We start from the raw sequence: 19,229 nt of genomic DNA, 5'->3' as shown, positions 1-19,229 counted from the left end.
TTCCTGACTTCTTACCTAAGATTTCTAATTCCAGAGTTGTTTCTTTTTGTGATTTCTTTATTGTTTCGACTTCCATGTTTAGGTCCTGGGTGGTTTTACTCAATTCTTTCACCTGTTTGTTTGTGTTTTCCTGCAATTCCTTAAGGGATTTTTGAGTTTGCTCTTTAAGTGCTTCTACTTGTTTACTTATGATCTCCTGTAATTCTTTATGGGATTTTTTTGTTTCCTCTTTAAGGGCTTGTACCTCTTTACCTGTATTCTCCTGTATTTCTTTAAAGGAGTTATTCATGTCCTTCTTAAGTTCCTCTATCAGCATTTTGAGATATGATTTTAGATCCAATTCTTGCTTTTCTAGTGTTTTGGAATATCCAGGACTTTCTACAGTGGGAGTACTAGGTTCTGATGAAGCCAAGTAGTCTTGGATTCTGTTGGTAGGATTCTTGTGTTTGCCTTTAGCCATCTCTTGATTTTTGGTGTTAGATGTTCATAGTGTCTCTGACTAGAGCTTGCCCTGTCGCTGCTGCCATGCAAGTCCCCTGCAACTCGTGGGTCCTGTGCCTCCTGGCTGGCTGCTCTAGTCTTAGAAACTCACTGGAAAGAAAATGGCAGCTCTCACCTGAGTCTCTGGCTTAATGTGCTCCCTGGAGCTAGGCCCTCCACTTGCAGGGAAGGGGCAGAGAAGGATGCTGATCCACCTCTGTCACTTGGAAGCTGAGAGGACCCTGTCCCTGCCACCCTGCAGCTCCCCTGGTACTCGTGGGGCCTGTGCCTCCAGGCTGGCTGTTCCGGTCTTAGAGTAATTCTTTTTTCTAAAGTTATAGTAATGTCAGTAGGTTTTTTTTTTCTTTTTAGGCTAATGAAGTTATGATATCCATCAACAATTATTTTGTTTTATTTGGGACAACAGACTCTTATGTTTCCCTTGAGTTCAACAGCTATTTTCAGTCTATATCCTCACTGAGTGGCCCATTCCTTTTTGGAGTATGAAATAAATTTGTATTTGCTTTGGGGATGAGAGTATCTCTGTTGCCTCCTGGAGTAGTGAATATATAACACGTACATCTGTCCATTCGTTAACAGACTTTTCTTGCTAGAGTGAAAATTTCTAAAAGTATGTTGATGCCTGAAATAAATATCAAAAACAGATATAAGCAGAGCCCCATTCATTGGTAAGTCACACTACACAACAACTGTTACCGGAGCTTATGAGACATGATCACCCAGACACAATTTATAGCCTCTGAAATTCTGTATTCCAGGTAGCTAGGGGGTGGGTGTTACACAAGCATGCAGATTTTTTTGTTTTTGTTTTGTTTTGTTTTGTTTGTAGAAGATTATTTTAATCTTTTCAACTGTTTATATTCATCAAACAGAATAGTTGTTGTAAGATATACTTTGTTTTTATGTCACTCATTTCATTTCTGATTTTATAAATTTGGATACTGCTCTGTGTCCTCTGGTTAGTCTGGCTAAGGGTTTATCTATCTTATTGATTTTCTCAAAGAACCAGCTCCTGGTGTTGTTGATTTTTTGTATAGTACTTTTTGTTTCTATTTTGTTTGATTGTTTCCTGCCATCTACTCCTCTTGAGGCTATTTGCTTCTTTTTGTTCTAGAGCTTTCAGGTGTGCTGTCAAGCTGCTACTGTAAGCTCTCTCCACCTACCACTCTTTTCCTCATACCACTGCTTTCATTGTGTTCCATAAGTTTTAGTATGATGTGTCTTCATTTTCATTAAATTCTTAAAAAGCCTTTAATTTCTTTCTTTCTTCCTTGACCAAGTTATCATTGAGTAAAGTGTTGAGCTTCCATGTGTATGTGTGCTTTCTGTTGTTTTTGTTGGTATTTAGGACCAGCCTTAATCCATGGTAATGGGATTATTTCAATCTTCTTGTATCTGTTGAGGCCTGTTTGTGACCAATTATATGGTCAGTTTTGTAGAAGGTACCATGAGGTGCTGAGAATAAGATATATTCTTTTGCTTTAGGATGAAATGTTCTATAGATATCTGTTAAATCCTTTTGGTCCATAACTTCTGTTAGTTTCATTGTGTCTCTGTTTAGTTTCTATTTCCATGATCTGCTCATTGATGAGAATGGGGTGTTGAAGTCTCCCACTATTATTGTGTGGCATGCGATGTATGCTTTGAGCTTTAGTAAATTTACTTTTATGAATGTGGGTGCCCTTGCATTTGGAGCATAGATGTTCAGAATTGAAAGTTCATCTTGGTAGAGTTTTCCTTTGATGAGTATGAAGTGTCCACCCTTATATTTTTTTGATAACCTTTGGTTGAGAGTTGATTTTATTCAATATTAGAATGATTACTCTAGATTGTTTCTTGGGACCATTTCCTTAGAAAATTGTTTTCCAACATGTTACTCTGAGGTAGTGTCTCCTTTTGTCACTAAGGTGCATTTCCTGTATACAGCAAAATGCTGGGTCCTGTTTATGTATACAATCTGTTAGTCCGTGTCTTTTGGGGGGATTTAAGTCCATTGATATTAAGAGATATAAAGAAAAACTGATTATTACTTCCTGTTATTTTTGTTGTTAGAGGTGGAATTATGTTTGTATGGCTATCTTCTTTTGGGCTTGTTGAAAGAAGATTACTTTCTTGCTTTCTCAAGGATGTAGTTTCCCTCCTTGTGTTGGAGTTTTTCATCTACTATCTTTTGTAGGGCTGGATTTGTGGAAAGATATTGTGTAAATTTGGTTTTGTCATGGAATATCTCTATTTCTCTGTCTATGGTAATTGAAAGTTTTCCTGTGTATAGTAGCCTCGGCTGGCATTTGTGTTCTCTTAGGGTTTATATGGAATCTGCCCATGATCTTCTAGCTTTCATTGTCTCTGGTGAGAAGTCTTATGTAATTCTGATAGGTTTACCTTTATATGTTTCTTGACCTTACTGTTTTTAATATTCTTTCTTTGTTTAGTGCATTTGGTGTTTTTATTATGTGACGGGAAGAATTTCTTTTCTGGTCCAGTCTACTTCGAGTTCTGTAGGCTTCTTGTATGTTCATAGGCATCTCTTTCTTTAAGTTAGAGAAGTTTTCTTCTATAATTTTGTTGGAGATATTTACTGGCCCTTTGATTTGGGAATCTTCGATCTCTTCTATATCTATTATCCTTAAGTTTCATCTTCTCATTTTGTCCTGGATTTCTTGGATGTTTTGCGTTAGGATCTTTTGGCTTTTTGCTTTTTCTTTGACTGTTGTGTCAATATTTTCTATGGTATTTTCTGCACCTGAGATTCTCTCTTCTATCTCCTGTATTCTGTTGGTGATGCTTGCATCTATGACTCCCAATCTCTTTCCTAGGTTTTCTAAATCCAGCATTGTCTCCCTTTGTGTTTTCTTTATTGTTTTTATTTCCACATTTTAGATCTTGGATGGTTTTGTTCATTTCCTTCACCTGTTTCATTGTGTTTTCCTGTAATTCTCTAAGGGACTTTTGTGTTTTCTCTTAAAGGCTTATAGCTGTTTATCTGTGTTCTCCCATATTTCTTTAAGGGAGTTATTTATGTCCTTCTTAAAGTCCTCTATCACCATCATGAAAAATGATTTTTTATCTGAATGTTGCTTTTCCAGTGTGATGGTGTATCCAGGACTTTCTATGGTAGGAGAATTGGGTTCTGGTGATGCCAAGTAACCTTGGTTTCTGTTGCTTATGTTTTTATGATTACCTCCAGCCATTTGATTATCTCTAGTCCCCTCGCTAGATCTGACTGGATCCTGTCCTTCCTGTGATCCTGGTTATGTCAGAACTCTTCAGAGTTCAGCTGTATCTGTGATTCTGTGATCCTGGGTGTGTCAGAGCTCCTAGGAGTCAAGCTGCTTCTGGAACCCTGAGATCCTAGTGTGACCAAGCTCCTGGGATCCTGTGGACCTGAGTGTGCTAGAAACCCTGGGACTGGAGCTTTTTCTGGGTGTTGTGGGACTGGCTGTGGAGTTAGCGCCCAAGGTCTGCTCAGGCCACTCTGATCCTATGATCCTGGGCATGTTAGAGTGCCTTCGAGTAGAGCTTCTTCTGGGTGTTGTGGGACTAGTTGCAGAATTCGTGCCCAAGGTCTGCTCAGAGTCCTAGCCTAGACTGAAGGAACCCATGCCACTGGTCATGAGGAGTTCCTGGATCCCGCTGGTCCCAGTTACTTCTGGTGTTGGGGCAGGTGTTGTGTCCTCCTCTTAATCCCATGATCCTGTGAATGTCCAAGCGCCTGGGAGTGGATCTTACTCTGGGTGTTGTGGGACTGGCTGTGGAGTTTGGGCCCAAGGTCTGCTCAAGGCACAGGCAGACCAGAAGGACTGGCAGTTTAAAAGAAACTAAGATAAATTAGCTGGGACATCCTGGGCTAGGGTTCTATAATAGAGTTGGGAAATTATCCACGGGATTCCCCAATCAAGTAGAACAAATTCTAGTTAACTGTGAAATAGCCTCATCAAGGATACAAGATGGAGGGACCTCTGCACTGTCTTGCCCTGTCACAGAATCATTTTCTATAATCGTTCAGCTTTAGTTACTTTTGGAAGAGTTGACAAAAGTTACTTAATTTCTACTGTTAGCATTGAGACAAATTCTCAATATGAAACCCAGGCTGCAAACTCATTGTCCTCCAGCGTTAGCTATCCTGGTCAAGATGTGCCCTGCTCATCATTGACTTATAGTTGTGTAGGCTCCAGTCTCCCTGGCAAAGTGATCTGGAAATAATTCCTATTCCTTGGAGTGCTCTGTTTCAACAATCCAGACAGCCAGGGCAAGGAAGCATTTCTTTGGAATATTCTCATACATTCTGGGCATTCTTATTGCAAAACTGAAACTGCCTGCAGTTTCATGAACTGGGTTCTCTCAGCCAGGAGGGAACAAAGGACCTGAAATAGAGGGTTTGAAATGCAAAGAGAAATCACAAAATCAAGTTGAAATAGCCCAATCAAGACTTCACTTTAATTAGAATAAGCCAGGGTTTTTATAGTCACAGGAGAACCCAAAACCAAATCTCCAGATTACATAACATTTGCATACTGCAAAAAAAGGTTCAGGTGCCAAAGTCCCCAGGTTCGGAAGATCTTCAGGCAGCAGGCGTACTCAGGCAGTGGGCATGCTCAGACAGCTTCTTCAAAGAGGAACTGACAATCTGCAGAGAGCATTTGATTTTAGCTCCCCAGGTGTTAGCCTCCAAGCAGAGACTGCCAGAAATCCAATGGCTGAGCTGAAGGGGGGAAGTAACACAAAACTTACGATGTTTTACCATATACTATAGTCAAACTGATACAGGTGAATGTATTTGAGGGTTTCTTAAGAACAACAGATTATAACTTCAAATGAGAAATAGTTCTGGGGAATAAAGTCCCTGATAATTGTGATCAAAATTTTCCAGAAAGAAGCAATAACCTCAGAAGAAAATCCGGAAGGCTGATTAACTGATTAGTATTTCAGTGATTGTGGAGAGTCTGAGAAGTTTCAGGTTTACAGCCTAATTACAATTTACCTTGGGCTATCTTTATCCTCCTAATTGGCCTTTTCCATCTCTGTATCAGACCTAAACTCCTGTGACTAACAGATAAAAGCTTATTGGAATATATTAACATAAACCTAGTTTCTATAGATCAAAACTTAGTTACCAGGTAGCATCTGAGGCCTATACCTGAGATTTCACCATTCTGTTTTGACTACCTATTTAATGTTTCCACCAATGCATTTGAAAAACACCTCTGTTCGTGACTTTTTTCGTTCTGTTATTATAAAAACTTCATGAGTTTGGGTAACCTGCATCTATGTTCTCAGGCCATAATTGCTGATATTAATAGGGAAGGAATGTTGAGGGGCCTTGATCAGGTTCAACTTTCTGCCAGTTAAAGAATTAAAAGGTAGGGAAATTCTTGAGCACAAGTAGCAGAAGAGAAATCCCAAATTCCTCATACAACAACAGGCAGCAGTTGGAGAAAGTTTTTGGGAAATGCATGCAGACAGCAAACAGAAAAAAAAAAAAAGACCCTCTGCAGAGCCAGGCAGGGGACTCAGAAAGCTGAAAACTCCAGTGTCTTCTTGAGGGCGAAGGTTTTTTTAAAGCCTCTGAAAAGTGAAACTGTCCCGCAGTTTCATGAACTGGGTTCTTTCTTGACAGAAGGGAGAAAAGGAGAACCTGAAACACAGAGTTCGAGAACAAAAGGACACGAAGCCAAGTTGAGGGTTTCCAATCAAGGCTCGCTACTTTACTTTTGGGTTTCAGCATTTATACAAGAGAGCCAAACTGGATCTCTGGGTTACAATGACATTTGCATAACATAAACATTAAGAAGTCAGGGAAGAGTCAGGAGGGAATCACCAAGGGCTCAGATGTCTACAGACGGCCTCAGGCAATAGGTATTGTCACAGGCCTAGCTGTATCTCAGCTGAACTTCTAGGGGAACTTCTTTCAGAGATAAGCGGATAGTCTGCAGAAGGTCTTTCCTCTTAATTCCCTAGGTGACCTCCTCTGGTAGAAGCCGCCAAAGGCTTGAGGCTGAACTGGACATGAGAGGCAACAGAAAACTCTTCCTCCCCTACTTTAGGGTTGGTCTGTTTGAAGAAAGCCAGTGTGGTCGACTGGCCCAGAACTGATGTGTGACATGTCCTGAGTAGGCCTTGAATTTGTTGAGCCAGTCCATCAGCAGGGCCTACTGGTGGGAGACAAAAGCCTACAAGGACTTTGATTTAAACTGCCAGGCTTTCCTCTCAAGTCAAGAGGATAAAGAAGAAGCCAGCCATCTTAGAAACACACCACCTTTATCATCTCTTCCTATTTGGCTGCCTACCAGGGAGCCAGTCTCACTCCTGGTCTCAATATTTATTTGAGTTGAGTGTTTGTATTGCTACATCAATGGCCACCAAAGCCACCCTGGACCAAGTGGCTTCTATGTCATCTGATTTGTAATCTTAAAGAATAAATTTCACAAATGACAACAGGGTGAGATTTTTAGAAGAGTTCTAAACTCTTTTTAGGTTCCCAGCTAAGAGCGTGAGAGAAAGAGTGAGAGATAGATAGATAGATAGAGAGAGAGAGAGAGAGAGAGAGAGAGAGAGAGAGAGTGCTGGGGTAACCTAGCAGTCCTACCTGGCTGTTGGTGGTGATGTAAGTTGTTGCTAGGTTGATGTTGCTAGGTTCCTAGAAGGAGACTAGTAATTGTAAACTAATGCATGGTACATGAAAATAACTGAAATTTGATGCTTTGACTAGGCCTACTGGCCAGCTAGATGCTAGGATTTACTTGTCTCTGCTCTTCAATTCTGAGGTAACAGGCAAATGCAAATATGTCAAGCTTTTGTTTTGTTGTTTGTTTTTCTTTTTATTTTTGTTTCCAATTCATTTTTGAGGGTTTTTTTCTAATTTTGAGATTATTTTGAGAAGTAGCTTGGTCTCCATGCAGGACTCCTAACAGTGGGAGTGGGGCTGTCTCTGATGGTTGCCTGCCTTTAAGGCCCTTTCCTCCTACTCGGCTGCCTCATCTAGGCTCAGCAGGAGAGCCTATGCCTAGACTTTCTACAACTTGATATACCATGGCTGATTGATATCCATGGGAGAAACCCCTTTTTTGGAAGAGAAACAGAGGAGGAGTAGATGGGGAAGGGGAAAAAATAAGATGAGAAGAGGGAGGGGAGACTGTGTTTGGGTGTGAAATTAATTAATTAAATTAAAAAGCAAAAAATGAAAAAGTATTTTGAGATTATAATATAATTATATCATTTGCCCATTCTCTTTCCTCCTTCCAAACCCTCCCATTCACCTAGTTTTTACTGTTTCAAATTCATGGCATCTTTTCCTTTGTTTATATGTGTGTGCATGTGTGTATGTATGTGTATGCTTATGTATATATATATTGTATATTATAATATTATATATTATACATTTGTGTATATATGTGCAAATACCACACACACACACACACACACACACACACACACATACATACACATAATATTAGCAATTATTCTAGGATTCCTCTGAAACAGCTACCTAACAACAGCTTGCTTCTCTGCCTGCCAGGTAGAGCCAGGAGCCAGGCATATAAGGGCTGCTCACCTTGCATTCCCCCTCTCTCCCTTCCTATCCTGTTCCCTTTACCCCTCCTCCTCCTTCTCCTCTTCCCCCTCCTTCCCCTCTCCATCCCTCTCCATGCCACTCCCTCTCACTCAAACCCCCAACATCTCTATCTCTACCTCACATGTTCCCAGTCAACCTCTTCCTCTCTTCCCCTCTCTCTCTTTCTGTCCTTCTCTGTCCAGCTTTCTCTGCCTCTTCCCTTTCCTGCGCTGCTCTCTAATTCCTTTCCCCCAATAAACTTCCATTTGTACTAGGCCTGTCACATAGTGATTATTCCTCAGGGCAACACCTTGATAGGGTCTGTTAAGGTACTCTACCCCATCTTGTCACATTACATTGCATTTAAAAAATATATAACATATAATATATATGTTATTATATGTAATATATAGTAAAAATGCACATAGATAAGCTTATGTATATCACATTATATACTATGTACCATATAGATAATATGTGTTAAATATTATATATACATGTATATCTTACTTTTATAATTTTCCATCCCCTCTTCTGCAATGATCCCTGAGCCTTAGGTATAGGAGATGTACTGTAGATGGATCAGTTAGGCCTAAGCTCCACAATTCTTCTATTTGATTTGTTGTGGTTTTCTGTATTTTTCTCAGTCTGTTACAGAGTTTTCTTGATGAGCAGTAAGACTATCCTTAGATGTGTGTATAGGGTATGTCCTAAACATAGGGACAAATACTTAGGATGTAGTTATGTATTATGCTGGTTTAGTAAAGTGGCAATTGCAGGGTCTCCAAGATCCATGACTTCATTAATACTGATTAGTTGGCTAGGTGTCCAGTCCCAGGCATGATTTCTCTCTTATTGAGCTGTTTTTAAGGTCAATTAGAGAGTTATTGGTTATGACAAAGTATTTGTGACACACCTTGCAGCCTTCATGCCATTCTGGTTATTGTGGTGGTCCATAGGCATCATAACTAGGTTGCTTCTATCCTTTGAAGGCTTGCATAGCTCCTTCTGCTAACATGGAAGGTAGTTCTCAAGGAGGAAGCTTTCAGGTCAGATCCAGTTCAGGTCCTCTGGGCCCTGTGTTTGAAGGACATGGTATCTTCAGCAATCGGCACTTATATTCTACCTCTAAGTATATGGGGAGCTACCAGGGGCAATAAAAATAACCCATAATGTTTTGGGATTCTCTTGGACAACCCTGATCTAGAGAGTGCTTTTCATCTTCTCTTGCCTTTTGTTAGGGTTTTTATTAGACAGTTTATACTCCAGATGGGAAATTTTCACTTAAACTCTATATGTATATTTATAGCCTGATTTATGTGTATTATAGGTATTCTTAGTAGAAAGTTAAAGGTATGATTCCTTGTGACTTTCTTGGATAGCCATACTGATATTTTATCCTCCTCCATTATTCTTCTGTATTTACCTTTCTCTCCTAAATTAGAGTCCATCACATTTTCTCATTTCCTCTTTCAGATCAGTTGCACCTTACTTGCTATCCATTCTCTTTTGCTACACACACACACACACACACACACACACACACACACACACATCCCTCTTAATTTTCCCAGTTTCAGCAGTTACTCCAGATTATAAACTCAATCTGAAGAGTTGGATCTAGGAACCTCAAATGGAGAGAATAAGTGCTCCTTGTCTTTATGGGTCTTGTCTCAGTGTGATCTTTTCTAGTTCCATTCATTTATCTGAAAGTTTTATTATTTTATTTTTCGTTATAGTTGAAAAGTATTCCGTACTGTGTATGTACCACATTTTCATTTCTATTTGTTGGCTGAAGGATATTTAGGTTGTTTCCATTTCCTAGCTATTGTGAACACAGCTGCAATGAATATGCAATATGCAATGAACGGGCCATTACCTGTGGAGTAGGTGTCAGTCCTCCAGGCATACAGCAAGGAGAGACACAGCTGGCTCATATGGTAGATTCATTTTAGCTTCTTGAGGTTTCTCCACACTGATTTCCAGAATGACTGGACCATTGTTGCAATCACAACAACAGCAAATGAAAGTCCCCTTTCTGCATGATTTATTTTTAGCTTCTTGAAGATTTTCCACACTGATTTTCAGAGTGGCTAGAGCAGTTTGCAATCCCACAAAGAGTGAATGAGAGTCCTCATTCCCCATATCCCCAACATTTGTTGCAACTTGCTTTGTTAATCATTGCCACGCTGACTGGGGTAAGATGAAATCTCAGTCAGTTGTTGTTGTTGTTGTTTTATTGTTGCTGTTGTTTCTTTCATCTTTGAGATTATAATTAAATTACATGATTCCCTCCTTCCCTTTCCTTTCTCTAAACCCTACCATATATCTATCTCTCCTTGCTCTTTTTCAAAATCATGGCCTCTTTATTATTGCTGTTACATACACAGATATACAATAATCAAAGTTGTTTTGAGTTTCCCACTTGTCAGAGATAATATTTTTTTTTATATTTCTTAGTCATTGTATTTATTCTTTTGAGAATTCTCTGTTCAGATCCCAAGCCCATTTTTTTGAAGAAATTATTTGTCTTCTTGACTCAGATGTGTTGTGTTTTATAAAACGATGGTATAATTGCAGCAGAAGGAAAAGTGTTCCCCTGAACAACCCAGCCATGCTACAGACCTAATATAAAGACAACTTATATTGGTGGGGAAGGGAAGGGGACCTGGAAAGGATTAGTGACAGAGAAAGTGAGTGGTCAAAGAAGGACAGAAAGAGAGAAGAGAGAGAGAGGAAGAAGAAGGCTAGCAGGGAATTCATGGAGAGAGAGAGAGAGAGAGAGAGAGAGAGAGAGAGAGAGAGAGAGAGAGAGAATGAAGAGAGAGAGATGGAGTAGCTGAGCAGTCTCTTATACACCAGGTTTGCTTGCACCTGGAGGCACCTGATAAATGTAAGCTGTTGCTAGGTTGTTGTTCCTAGGTTGTTGTTGCTCCTGGGAGGAGCCAAGTGTGATTGTCTGTAAGCCAATAAGATATATAGCTGGCAAACATTCTCTCTCATTCTGTGGGCTTCATCTTCAACTGATTGTTTCTTTAGCAGTGCAAAACCATTTTAGTTTTGTAGAGTCCTACCTATTAATTGCTGCCATAACTGTTGGACAAGTGAAGTCCTACTTAGAAACTGAGGGTTGGGGAGGGTGTGTGAAGGAATGGACTGTCAGACTCACCTTACAAAACCCTGGAGAAAATTGCAAGGATGGAGAGGTCGAATGTGGAGTAAGAGAGGCCTCTGGTCAGGAGCAGGCAAAGCAGGGTTTAATGGAAGCCTAGAGATCAGTTGTGACACTAGAGTAGCCACACTAAACAAAGGCACAGGATGTGGGACCCAGACTCCATCAAGGGGTGTGGTGTGTAGAGGAGAAGAGCAGAAGAGCTCATCCTATTTGACCTTGGAGAAGAATGGTGTGCAGGATCTGACCGGACAGAAATGTTGGATCTCATGTTCAGAAATTTACAGGCAGGAGGGGGTGAATATTTGAATTCAGGTCCTAATAGTCATACCAATGAGCTAACTCAAGGGCTCTTGTTTGTCCCCCTCCCTTCCCCCAGCTCTCAAGCTCTGACCTAAGAATCTATAACTTCTCTCTAAAACTAACCCTCTGCCTTCCATAAATGTGGGTTTGAAATGGGGTCCCGAGTCCTGCTCAGGACTCGGGCCTCTGGGCAAGGCGGGACATGGGAAGTTTGATGAGCACCACATGCCCCTGCCACCGTTCATAGGGCTTCAGGCTGTGAGAAGCTGCAGGACCCCACTCCGGGGTTGACCTCAGACCACAATCTGAGGTCTCAGCAGACATGTGGGAGTAAGGCTGGAACTCTTGGATACCACAGATGCCACCGGGTGCCATGGAAGAGATAGCTCTGGGGTCCTCAGGCCTGAACAGAGGCCAGGGATGGCAGGTTCTAGCTCTTGGACACTACAGACGCTGCTGGATGTAGGGGAAGAGCTGAGAACTGAGTGGGGGCCCACGGGCAGGCTCTGGCCCCGGGGCAGGAGGAGAGAATTCCGGCTGGTTATGTGGGAAGGAGAGTCTGTGGCTTGCTCAGCGGCTAGCTTGGTTTGGTAGAGACCATGGCTGAGAACAAGTGGTGGCCTCCTGCAGGAGATTAGACACAAGGTTTTTGGAGAAAGACCTGCTCCATTGCTCCAGCATAGCGGATCCTGATGAGAAGAGGCAGTCCATGATTTTAAGGTATCTATTGTCATGGAGTAGAGGAAGAGAAAGGCAGAGAGGTGGGGAGAGTAGAGAAGTAGAGGCCAGTCATGACCACGTGGAGGGGTGGGGGAGGGAATGCATGCGAAGAGATGCATGCGGTGCAAGGGAACAAGAGGCAAGAGGAAGAGGAAGAGAGTAAGAGAGAGAGAAAGGGGCAAGCAGTCCCTTTTTTAGTGGGTCAGGCCTATCTGGCTATTGCCAGGTAACTGTGGGGAGGAGCATACCTGGCTGTTGCCAGGTAACTGTAGGGGTGGAGTCCAGACAGAATACCAGGAGCTTGACAAGTCAAGTTGACAGCCAAGAATAGCTATCATAGGTTATATGATGACATCCTGCCTTTTAAACAAAATGTTCTTGAATTTAATCATTTGTGAATATCCTAATTAACTTTTGGTATTTCTAATTTCAATCCATTATGATCAGAGAAAATAATCTTTTATTACTTCAGTCTTTTAATATTTACTGATATTATCTTATGCTTACCATATGGAAAATGTCCATGTGTCCTATAGAAGAGTGTGTATCTTGTTGTAGGGGAAAGCATTATGTAGACATTCACTTTTACTGGATTACGGAGGTTGTTCTGGTCCACTATTTCCTTAATAATTTTCTATAGAATCATATTGAAATCACCATTTATTATTATAGAACTCTACAATTATTCCTTTGCATCTATCCTAGCAAGAGATAAGATATTCTAAAGAAACTTGAACTTGTGTCTTTAGCTACCAGACTATTAAAAAAACAGACACCTCCTTCCCAAGAATTAAAATTTTCTCTAGTGTTCATTGTGGGGAAAAAGGAAACTCTGAGGTTCTAGTGCCAACATAAGAAGCTAGCCTCCCGGGAATTGATTTCATACTGTTCTGACTACCTATTAGATCATTTTGCAGAACAAAATGAAACCAAGACAAAAGATAAAAGTGCAGGAACATATTGGGTAAGGATTTTCCTAGTCCTGTAAGTCATCTGTATATGTTCTTTAAAAAGTTACCTTCATTTATTGATTGATTTTTTTGAATGTGTTCTGTGTGCCATGGCACAGAAGTGGAAGTCAGAGGGCAGCTTGCAGGGATTACCAGCAATGAACTCAAGTCATTAGGCTTAGCAACAATAACCTTTACGTGTCAAACCATCTTGCTGAGGTCTATTGCCAAATTTTTTTATGAGAGAGAGAGAGAGAGAGGGAGAGAGAGAGAGAATGTAGTACACATGCAATTGTAAATAAAGGTAGAGTCAACTCATAAGAGATAGTTCTCTTAGTATAGATCCTAGAGATTAAATTCAGGTCCTCAGGGATAGTGACAAAGATCCTTAGTGACTGGGCCATCTCACAGGCCTCCTATTGACTACTTTTGAATCACATTTTTGCTTTCAACATTGAGATTATTTTTAGCTCACTATATATTCTAGATAATAATGTATTATCAGGTGTTATCATTTTCCAGTATCTTCTAACCTATTCATTGTCAGTTTGCTTCTTAGGTAACTTCTGGGTATGAATCTTACGCTCAGAATACATGTGGCTTTCTAAATGCCTATAGACAAGGAACTTTTACATCCTACTTGTGAACAAAAATCTCTCCCCTATCTTTTTTAGGGTCCAAGCATGCCTGTCATATTCTTTATAATCCATTTCTATGTAGAAGTGGGTTGTTCTTTTCCATTCAAATGCATTAGAAACTATCCTCCACATGGTAAATTTTATTTTATGTCTGTATGTATTTTTTCTGAGATAGTTCTAATTAGGGGGAAAAATCTGTTGCTCTGTCTCTAGAGATCAAGGACCCACAATAGAAACACAGGCTATCTTCAACACCTCTACTGAACAAAGGAAGGTAATCCAATTCCACAATATTCCCTAACCATTTTTAAGCTGCTTTTTTCTTGAATCATCATCTCTTTTATTTCTGTTTGTTGGCTGGTTGGCTTGATTTAGTAAGTTTTTGAAACAAGGTCTCACATTGTTTTCACATTGTAGAAAAGAGTAGAGGGACTGACACAATCCAAGTTAGTAATGCATCTAAAAATCAAGAAAGAAAAATAATATAGTGAGAATATAAGTAAACTGGCTTGCAATTCTGGAGATAGGGAAGTCTAAGATAAAGAAGCTGGAATCTGGTCGATACTTTCTTGCTACATCATCCCATGAAGTTAGAGAAGTAGAAGAGTAAAAGGAGACTGAGCTTGCCCAGTTACACAGTCACTAACTCCATATATAATGGATAGCTCTCATACTCTACTCCCGACTTCTTATTGCTATCAGAATGGCAAGAAAATCTCATTTTTCTATGAGTTTGTAGAATGGAATTGTGAGTCTATAGCTATACTACTTTTTTTTTTGAAACAGGGTTTCTCTGTCTAGCCCTGGGTGTCCTGGAACTCACTCTGTAGACCAGGCTGGCCTCGAACTCAGAAATCTGCCTACCTCTGCCTCCCAAGTGCTGGGATTAAAGGCATGTGCCACCACCACCTGGCTAGCTATACCACTTTGAACATGCTTGATCTCATCTGAAAAATAGAATTTAGCTTCTTCTATCATACTAATTTCTTTTTCAAATGGTTGATGGACTCTTTCTTTGATTTTCTCTCCTAAATATATTTCCTTATTTTTTACACAGGTAGACTAAGAATTTTTTAAAACTTTCAATTCTGCTTTTCCTTAAATTTTATCTTTAAATCATTTTTCGTTTTACTTTCTAATATATTTCATAATGGACACAGTTCAATTAAATTCCTTGCCACTTTTGAACAAGTAGATCCCTGCCTCTAGCCTTCTGTCTTAGTTAGGATTTTACTGCTGTGAACAGATACCATGACCAAGGCAAGTCTTATAAAGAACAACATTTAATTGGGCTGGATACAGGCTCAGAGGTTCGGTCTGACATCATCAAGTTAGAAGCAGGGCAGCATCTAGGCAGGCATGAAGCAGGCAGAGCTGAGAGTTCTACATCTTCATCTGAAGGCTGCTAGTATAATACTGACTTCCAGACAACTAGGAGGAGGATCTTAAAGCCCATGCCCACAGTGAAACACCAAATTCAGCAAGGCCACACCTCCAAAAAGTGCCACTCCCTGGGCCAATCATATTCAAACCATGATATTTTCCAATATCTTACTCTTGTTTTTTGTCCAAGACCTCATGAGCATTATTTTAACTAACCACATTCTGATCCTAACACTTAGGTAATCTCTATAAAATTCAGACTTGTCTTGTAAATCTTTTCTTCTGAGCTATCACCAGAATTGTCTCCGAACTCTTATTCATATAAATATAAGCTTCCATAGCCTATGCATCTAATTCCTTCCAGCCTCTATTGTCCAACTCCAGGGCTATCTGTAAAATTTGACATCTCTGTCAAACCCACTCTCCACTTCTCTGGTATCAATTCTGTCTCCATCCTTTCAAGGTTGCCATAACAGATTAATTCAGCCTGGAGGTTAGGAAGTTCAAGATCCTGGAGGCAGCCAGCATCAGGGTACAAAAAAAGCAAATGAAGTTAAACTTGTTCTTTTATAACAGCATTAATCTCACCTTCAAAAGTACAATATCTTGCCAGTCATGATAACATATGCCTCTAATCCCACTTCTCAGGAGGTAGAATCTCTGAATTAAAAACCAGGTTTATCTACATAACCAGTTCCAGACCAGCCAGAGTGAGATCCTATCTTTAAAAAAATAAAATAAAAATAAAAAATAAATAAATAAAACTCAATCCCAAAAGAACAAACACGGTATGCACTCTCTGAGAAGTGGTTATTAGCCCAGAAGTTTGGAATACAGGAAGAACAACCCACATTCCACAAGGAACTCAAGAAGAAGGAAGACCAAAAGGTGGACATTCCATTCCTTCTTAAAAGGGGGAACCAAATACCCACGGAAGGAGTTGTAGAGATTAACTATGGAGCAGAGACTGGAGGAAGGGCAAGCCAGCCTAAATATAGCTATCTCCTGAGAGGCTCTGACAGTACCTGACTAACACAGATGTAGAGGCTCACAGCCATCCATCAAACTGAGTACAGGGTCCCCAGGGAAGGAGTTAGAGAAAGGACCAATGGAGCTGAGGGGTTTGCAGCCCTTAAGGATGAACAACAATATGAACTTACTAGTACCCTCAGAGCTCCCAGTGTCTCAACCACCAACCAAAGACTGCACATGGAGGGGTCTGATTGTTCAGGTAGCATGTGTATAGTAGAGGATTGCAAATTCGATCATCAGTAGGAGGAGAGGACCTCAGCCCTGTGAAGGCTCTGTGCCCCAGTGTAGGGGAGTGCCAGGGCCAGAAAGTGGGAGAGGGCGGGGTGGCAGGCACAGGGAAGGGGGAGGCAACAGGGGTTTGTTTTTGTTGTTTTTGTTTGTTTCTTTGTTTTTTGGAGGGGAAACTGGGAATGGAGAAATTTACATGTAAATAAAGAAAATATCTAAAAAAAAAAACCTCATATCTTAATATTATACAATGGCAAATGAATCTAAATGTGAGTTTGAGGGAGGACAAACACTCAAACCATGGCAAATGGGTTAACTATTATTGCAATCCAGCCAAAATACAAAGAAGCCAAAATCTAAAGAACACATAGCAAGAGAGTACAAAATGAAATGAGATTAAAAGCAATTGTAAGAGAGAAGATTAGGTATTAGTAGTATACCAAGCTTATGTTCAGAGAAAAAAAGAAATAAATAGAACACTGCTGGCCTAGACATAAGGTAGTGTAATTCAGTAGGGCAAAAATGATAGGAGGAAAGGAAACTTGAATAAGTATGAAAGTGAAGTGTGAAATCTTATCTCACTGAATACTATAGAGGCAATGAGGGAGAGATTTCCATAAAATTGACAAAATATTGGACACAGAGGAGTATTTGTGTCTATATACATAGGTGTGGATGCCATTAGTAATAGCCTTCATATGATTCAAAGATATGAACAAAACAAGAATAATAAATAAGAGTTAGTGCTTCTGTGGATACACTTCTTTTTGTAAATGTGATCCTTTAACATACTTTATTATGTGAAAATATGTACCTACCTTTTTGTAGGTCACAGCAGCTCATTTTTACAGAGTTTGTGAAACTAAATATTTAGTAATGCCACTTTCTGTAAGCTCCATGCAGTGAGGCTGCAAGCAGAGGAGACATCTAGAATACTCAGCCTGGGCGACAGGGCAGCCTGCAGCTCCCCTTCCCTTTACAAGCCTCACTTTTTAATCTAAAGGGTTTTTAAAGTGATCATTCATTTAAATGTAGGCATTTAAATTTTTAAAAAAAAATTTTTACCAGAGAATGCACTTTGTTAAATTGAGGGGGAAAAGTACATATGGGAAATGAGCTTTAAAACAAACAAATAAACATACTAAGAGTTTAAAAATATAACCAAAACAAATTGATTTCAAAAGAATCTTATGTTCTAAGCAATCTGTAAATTAAACAATGAACATTTTGGAAAAAAAAATCTGGCAAAGTGTCAGGCAATGGTGGTGCACACCTTTAGTCCCAGCACTCAAGAAGAAGAAGCAAGCAGATCTCCAAGTTCAGGCCTAGCCTGGTCTACAGAGTGGGTTCTAGAACAGCCAGGACTATACAAAGAAAACCTGTCTTGAAAATAAATGAAATCAGGCAAAGTGGCAACTCAATATAGTATCCAATGGAACAGGTCATGCTGAGAACACCAACAATGAAAGGCTTTACACACATAAACACTCTCTCTCTCTCTCTCTCTCTCTCTCTCTCTCTCTCTCTCTCTCTCTCTCTCTCTCACACACACACACACACACACACACACACAGTTGTTTTAAAATACACTTGAACAATTACAGAAGATGAAAAAGACTAACAGAGTTGAAACATTAGTAATTTACTTATCTGGCCACAAAGCTGACACTTCCTAAGGTCTTACACAGACAAAACTAACTAAAATATGTTCCTCACAGAGCCATGGCAACAGCAAAGTGCATTCCTGAGGAGCCTCAGCTAAGAAGCAGAAGGAGGCACGATCTCCAGGAGATGCTGACAGAAGTGGGACTGTCTCCTGACTACTGGCTGCCTAAGCTTCAGGAAGACCTGGGTGTGTCCTCTGCCCAGGCCTTACAATATTTAGACAAAAGGGACCTCCAGAAGCTGAAGTCCCAGACAAAACACACATGGGAGAAAAAAGCTCTGGAGAAGCTGCTTGATCTCTCACAGCCAAACAGTGTTGCAGACCTGCAGGAGACTCCAGGAGAGATGATAAAGAACAGGCAGAGGCAGGCAGGACAGGCATTGCAGGCTCTGAAAGCCTTGCAATTAGAAGGGAAGCACAGAGGAGAAGAGGCAGTGAGGAGAAAAGAAGCAGAGCTGAGGAAAGCAATGGAGATCCCTGAGGAGTGCTGGCCAATGCCTGAAGTGCCCCTAAAAGACATCACTGAAATAATGGAGAGACATCTCAGTCACATGGAACAGACCCTGGCTCACAGTCAAAACCTCTCAGATAGAGACCTGGTAAGATGGGCTTCTGGAGGGTTGGCTCTTCAGGGAATTTATAAGACCAGCCACAAAAGAAGCCTGATTCAGAAGAGAGAAGAGCTACTCAGTGTTCCTAAGCACTTCACACTTGTTGGCCCAGAACAAGTCATGGAGATAAAAACAAAGGAATTTTCATCTTTTCAAGAACAAGCCATGTTTACACAGACTATACAGATACTGGGTTTCAGTACAACCTCCTTGGTAAAAGGAGAAGGTTGGGGACTTAGTCTAGAAGCTGGTATGGGACAAAACAAACAGAGAGAATCTGAGGATATCCACCAATCACATTCAGAGCAATCTTATTTCTGCTCAGCCAAGTTCAGCTACATCCCATTGGCCACCTGCCATTTTCATATCAATCATCTCCAGCTCTCCAAAGCTGCTCTCCAGGAGCTAAAAAGTATTGAAGAACTCCTGGAGCAGACGACACACCCAGATGGATTCCCCTTACTGAGGCACAG

The 19,229-nt window shown here is 40.4% G+C and overlaps 1 protein-coding gene across 1 annotated transcript in view; it reads left to right on the top strand.

The window, feature by feature from the left end:
* The window catches only part of LOC116101335 (interferon-induced very large GTPase 1-like), a gene marked incomplete at its 3' end in the record, with an annotated part of 57,350 nt that extends 38,126 nt beyond the window's left edge, over window positions 1–19,224 (top strand). Inside the window, exon 3 of the mRNA XM_031384922.1 lies at window positions 18,198–19,224. Within this exon, the coding sequence (XP_031240782.1) occupies window positions 18,198–19,224 (1,027 nt within the window). The remainder of the gene's footprint in view (window positions 1–18,197) is intronic.
* Window positions 19,225–19,229: the final 5 nt, after the last annotated feature.

The sequence above is a fragment of the Mastomys coucha genome, unplaced genomic scaffold, assembly GCF_008632895.1.
Source record: "Mastomys coucha isolate ucsf_1 unplaced genomic scaffold, UCSF_Mcou_1 pScaffold21, whole genome shotgun sequence".
Taxonomy (NCBI): domain Eukaryota; kingdom Metazoa; phylum Chordata; class Mammalia; order Rodentia; family Muridae; genus Mastomys; species Mastomys coucha.
This window is presented reverse-complemented; position numbering and strand designations above follow the sequence as displayed.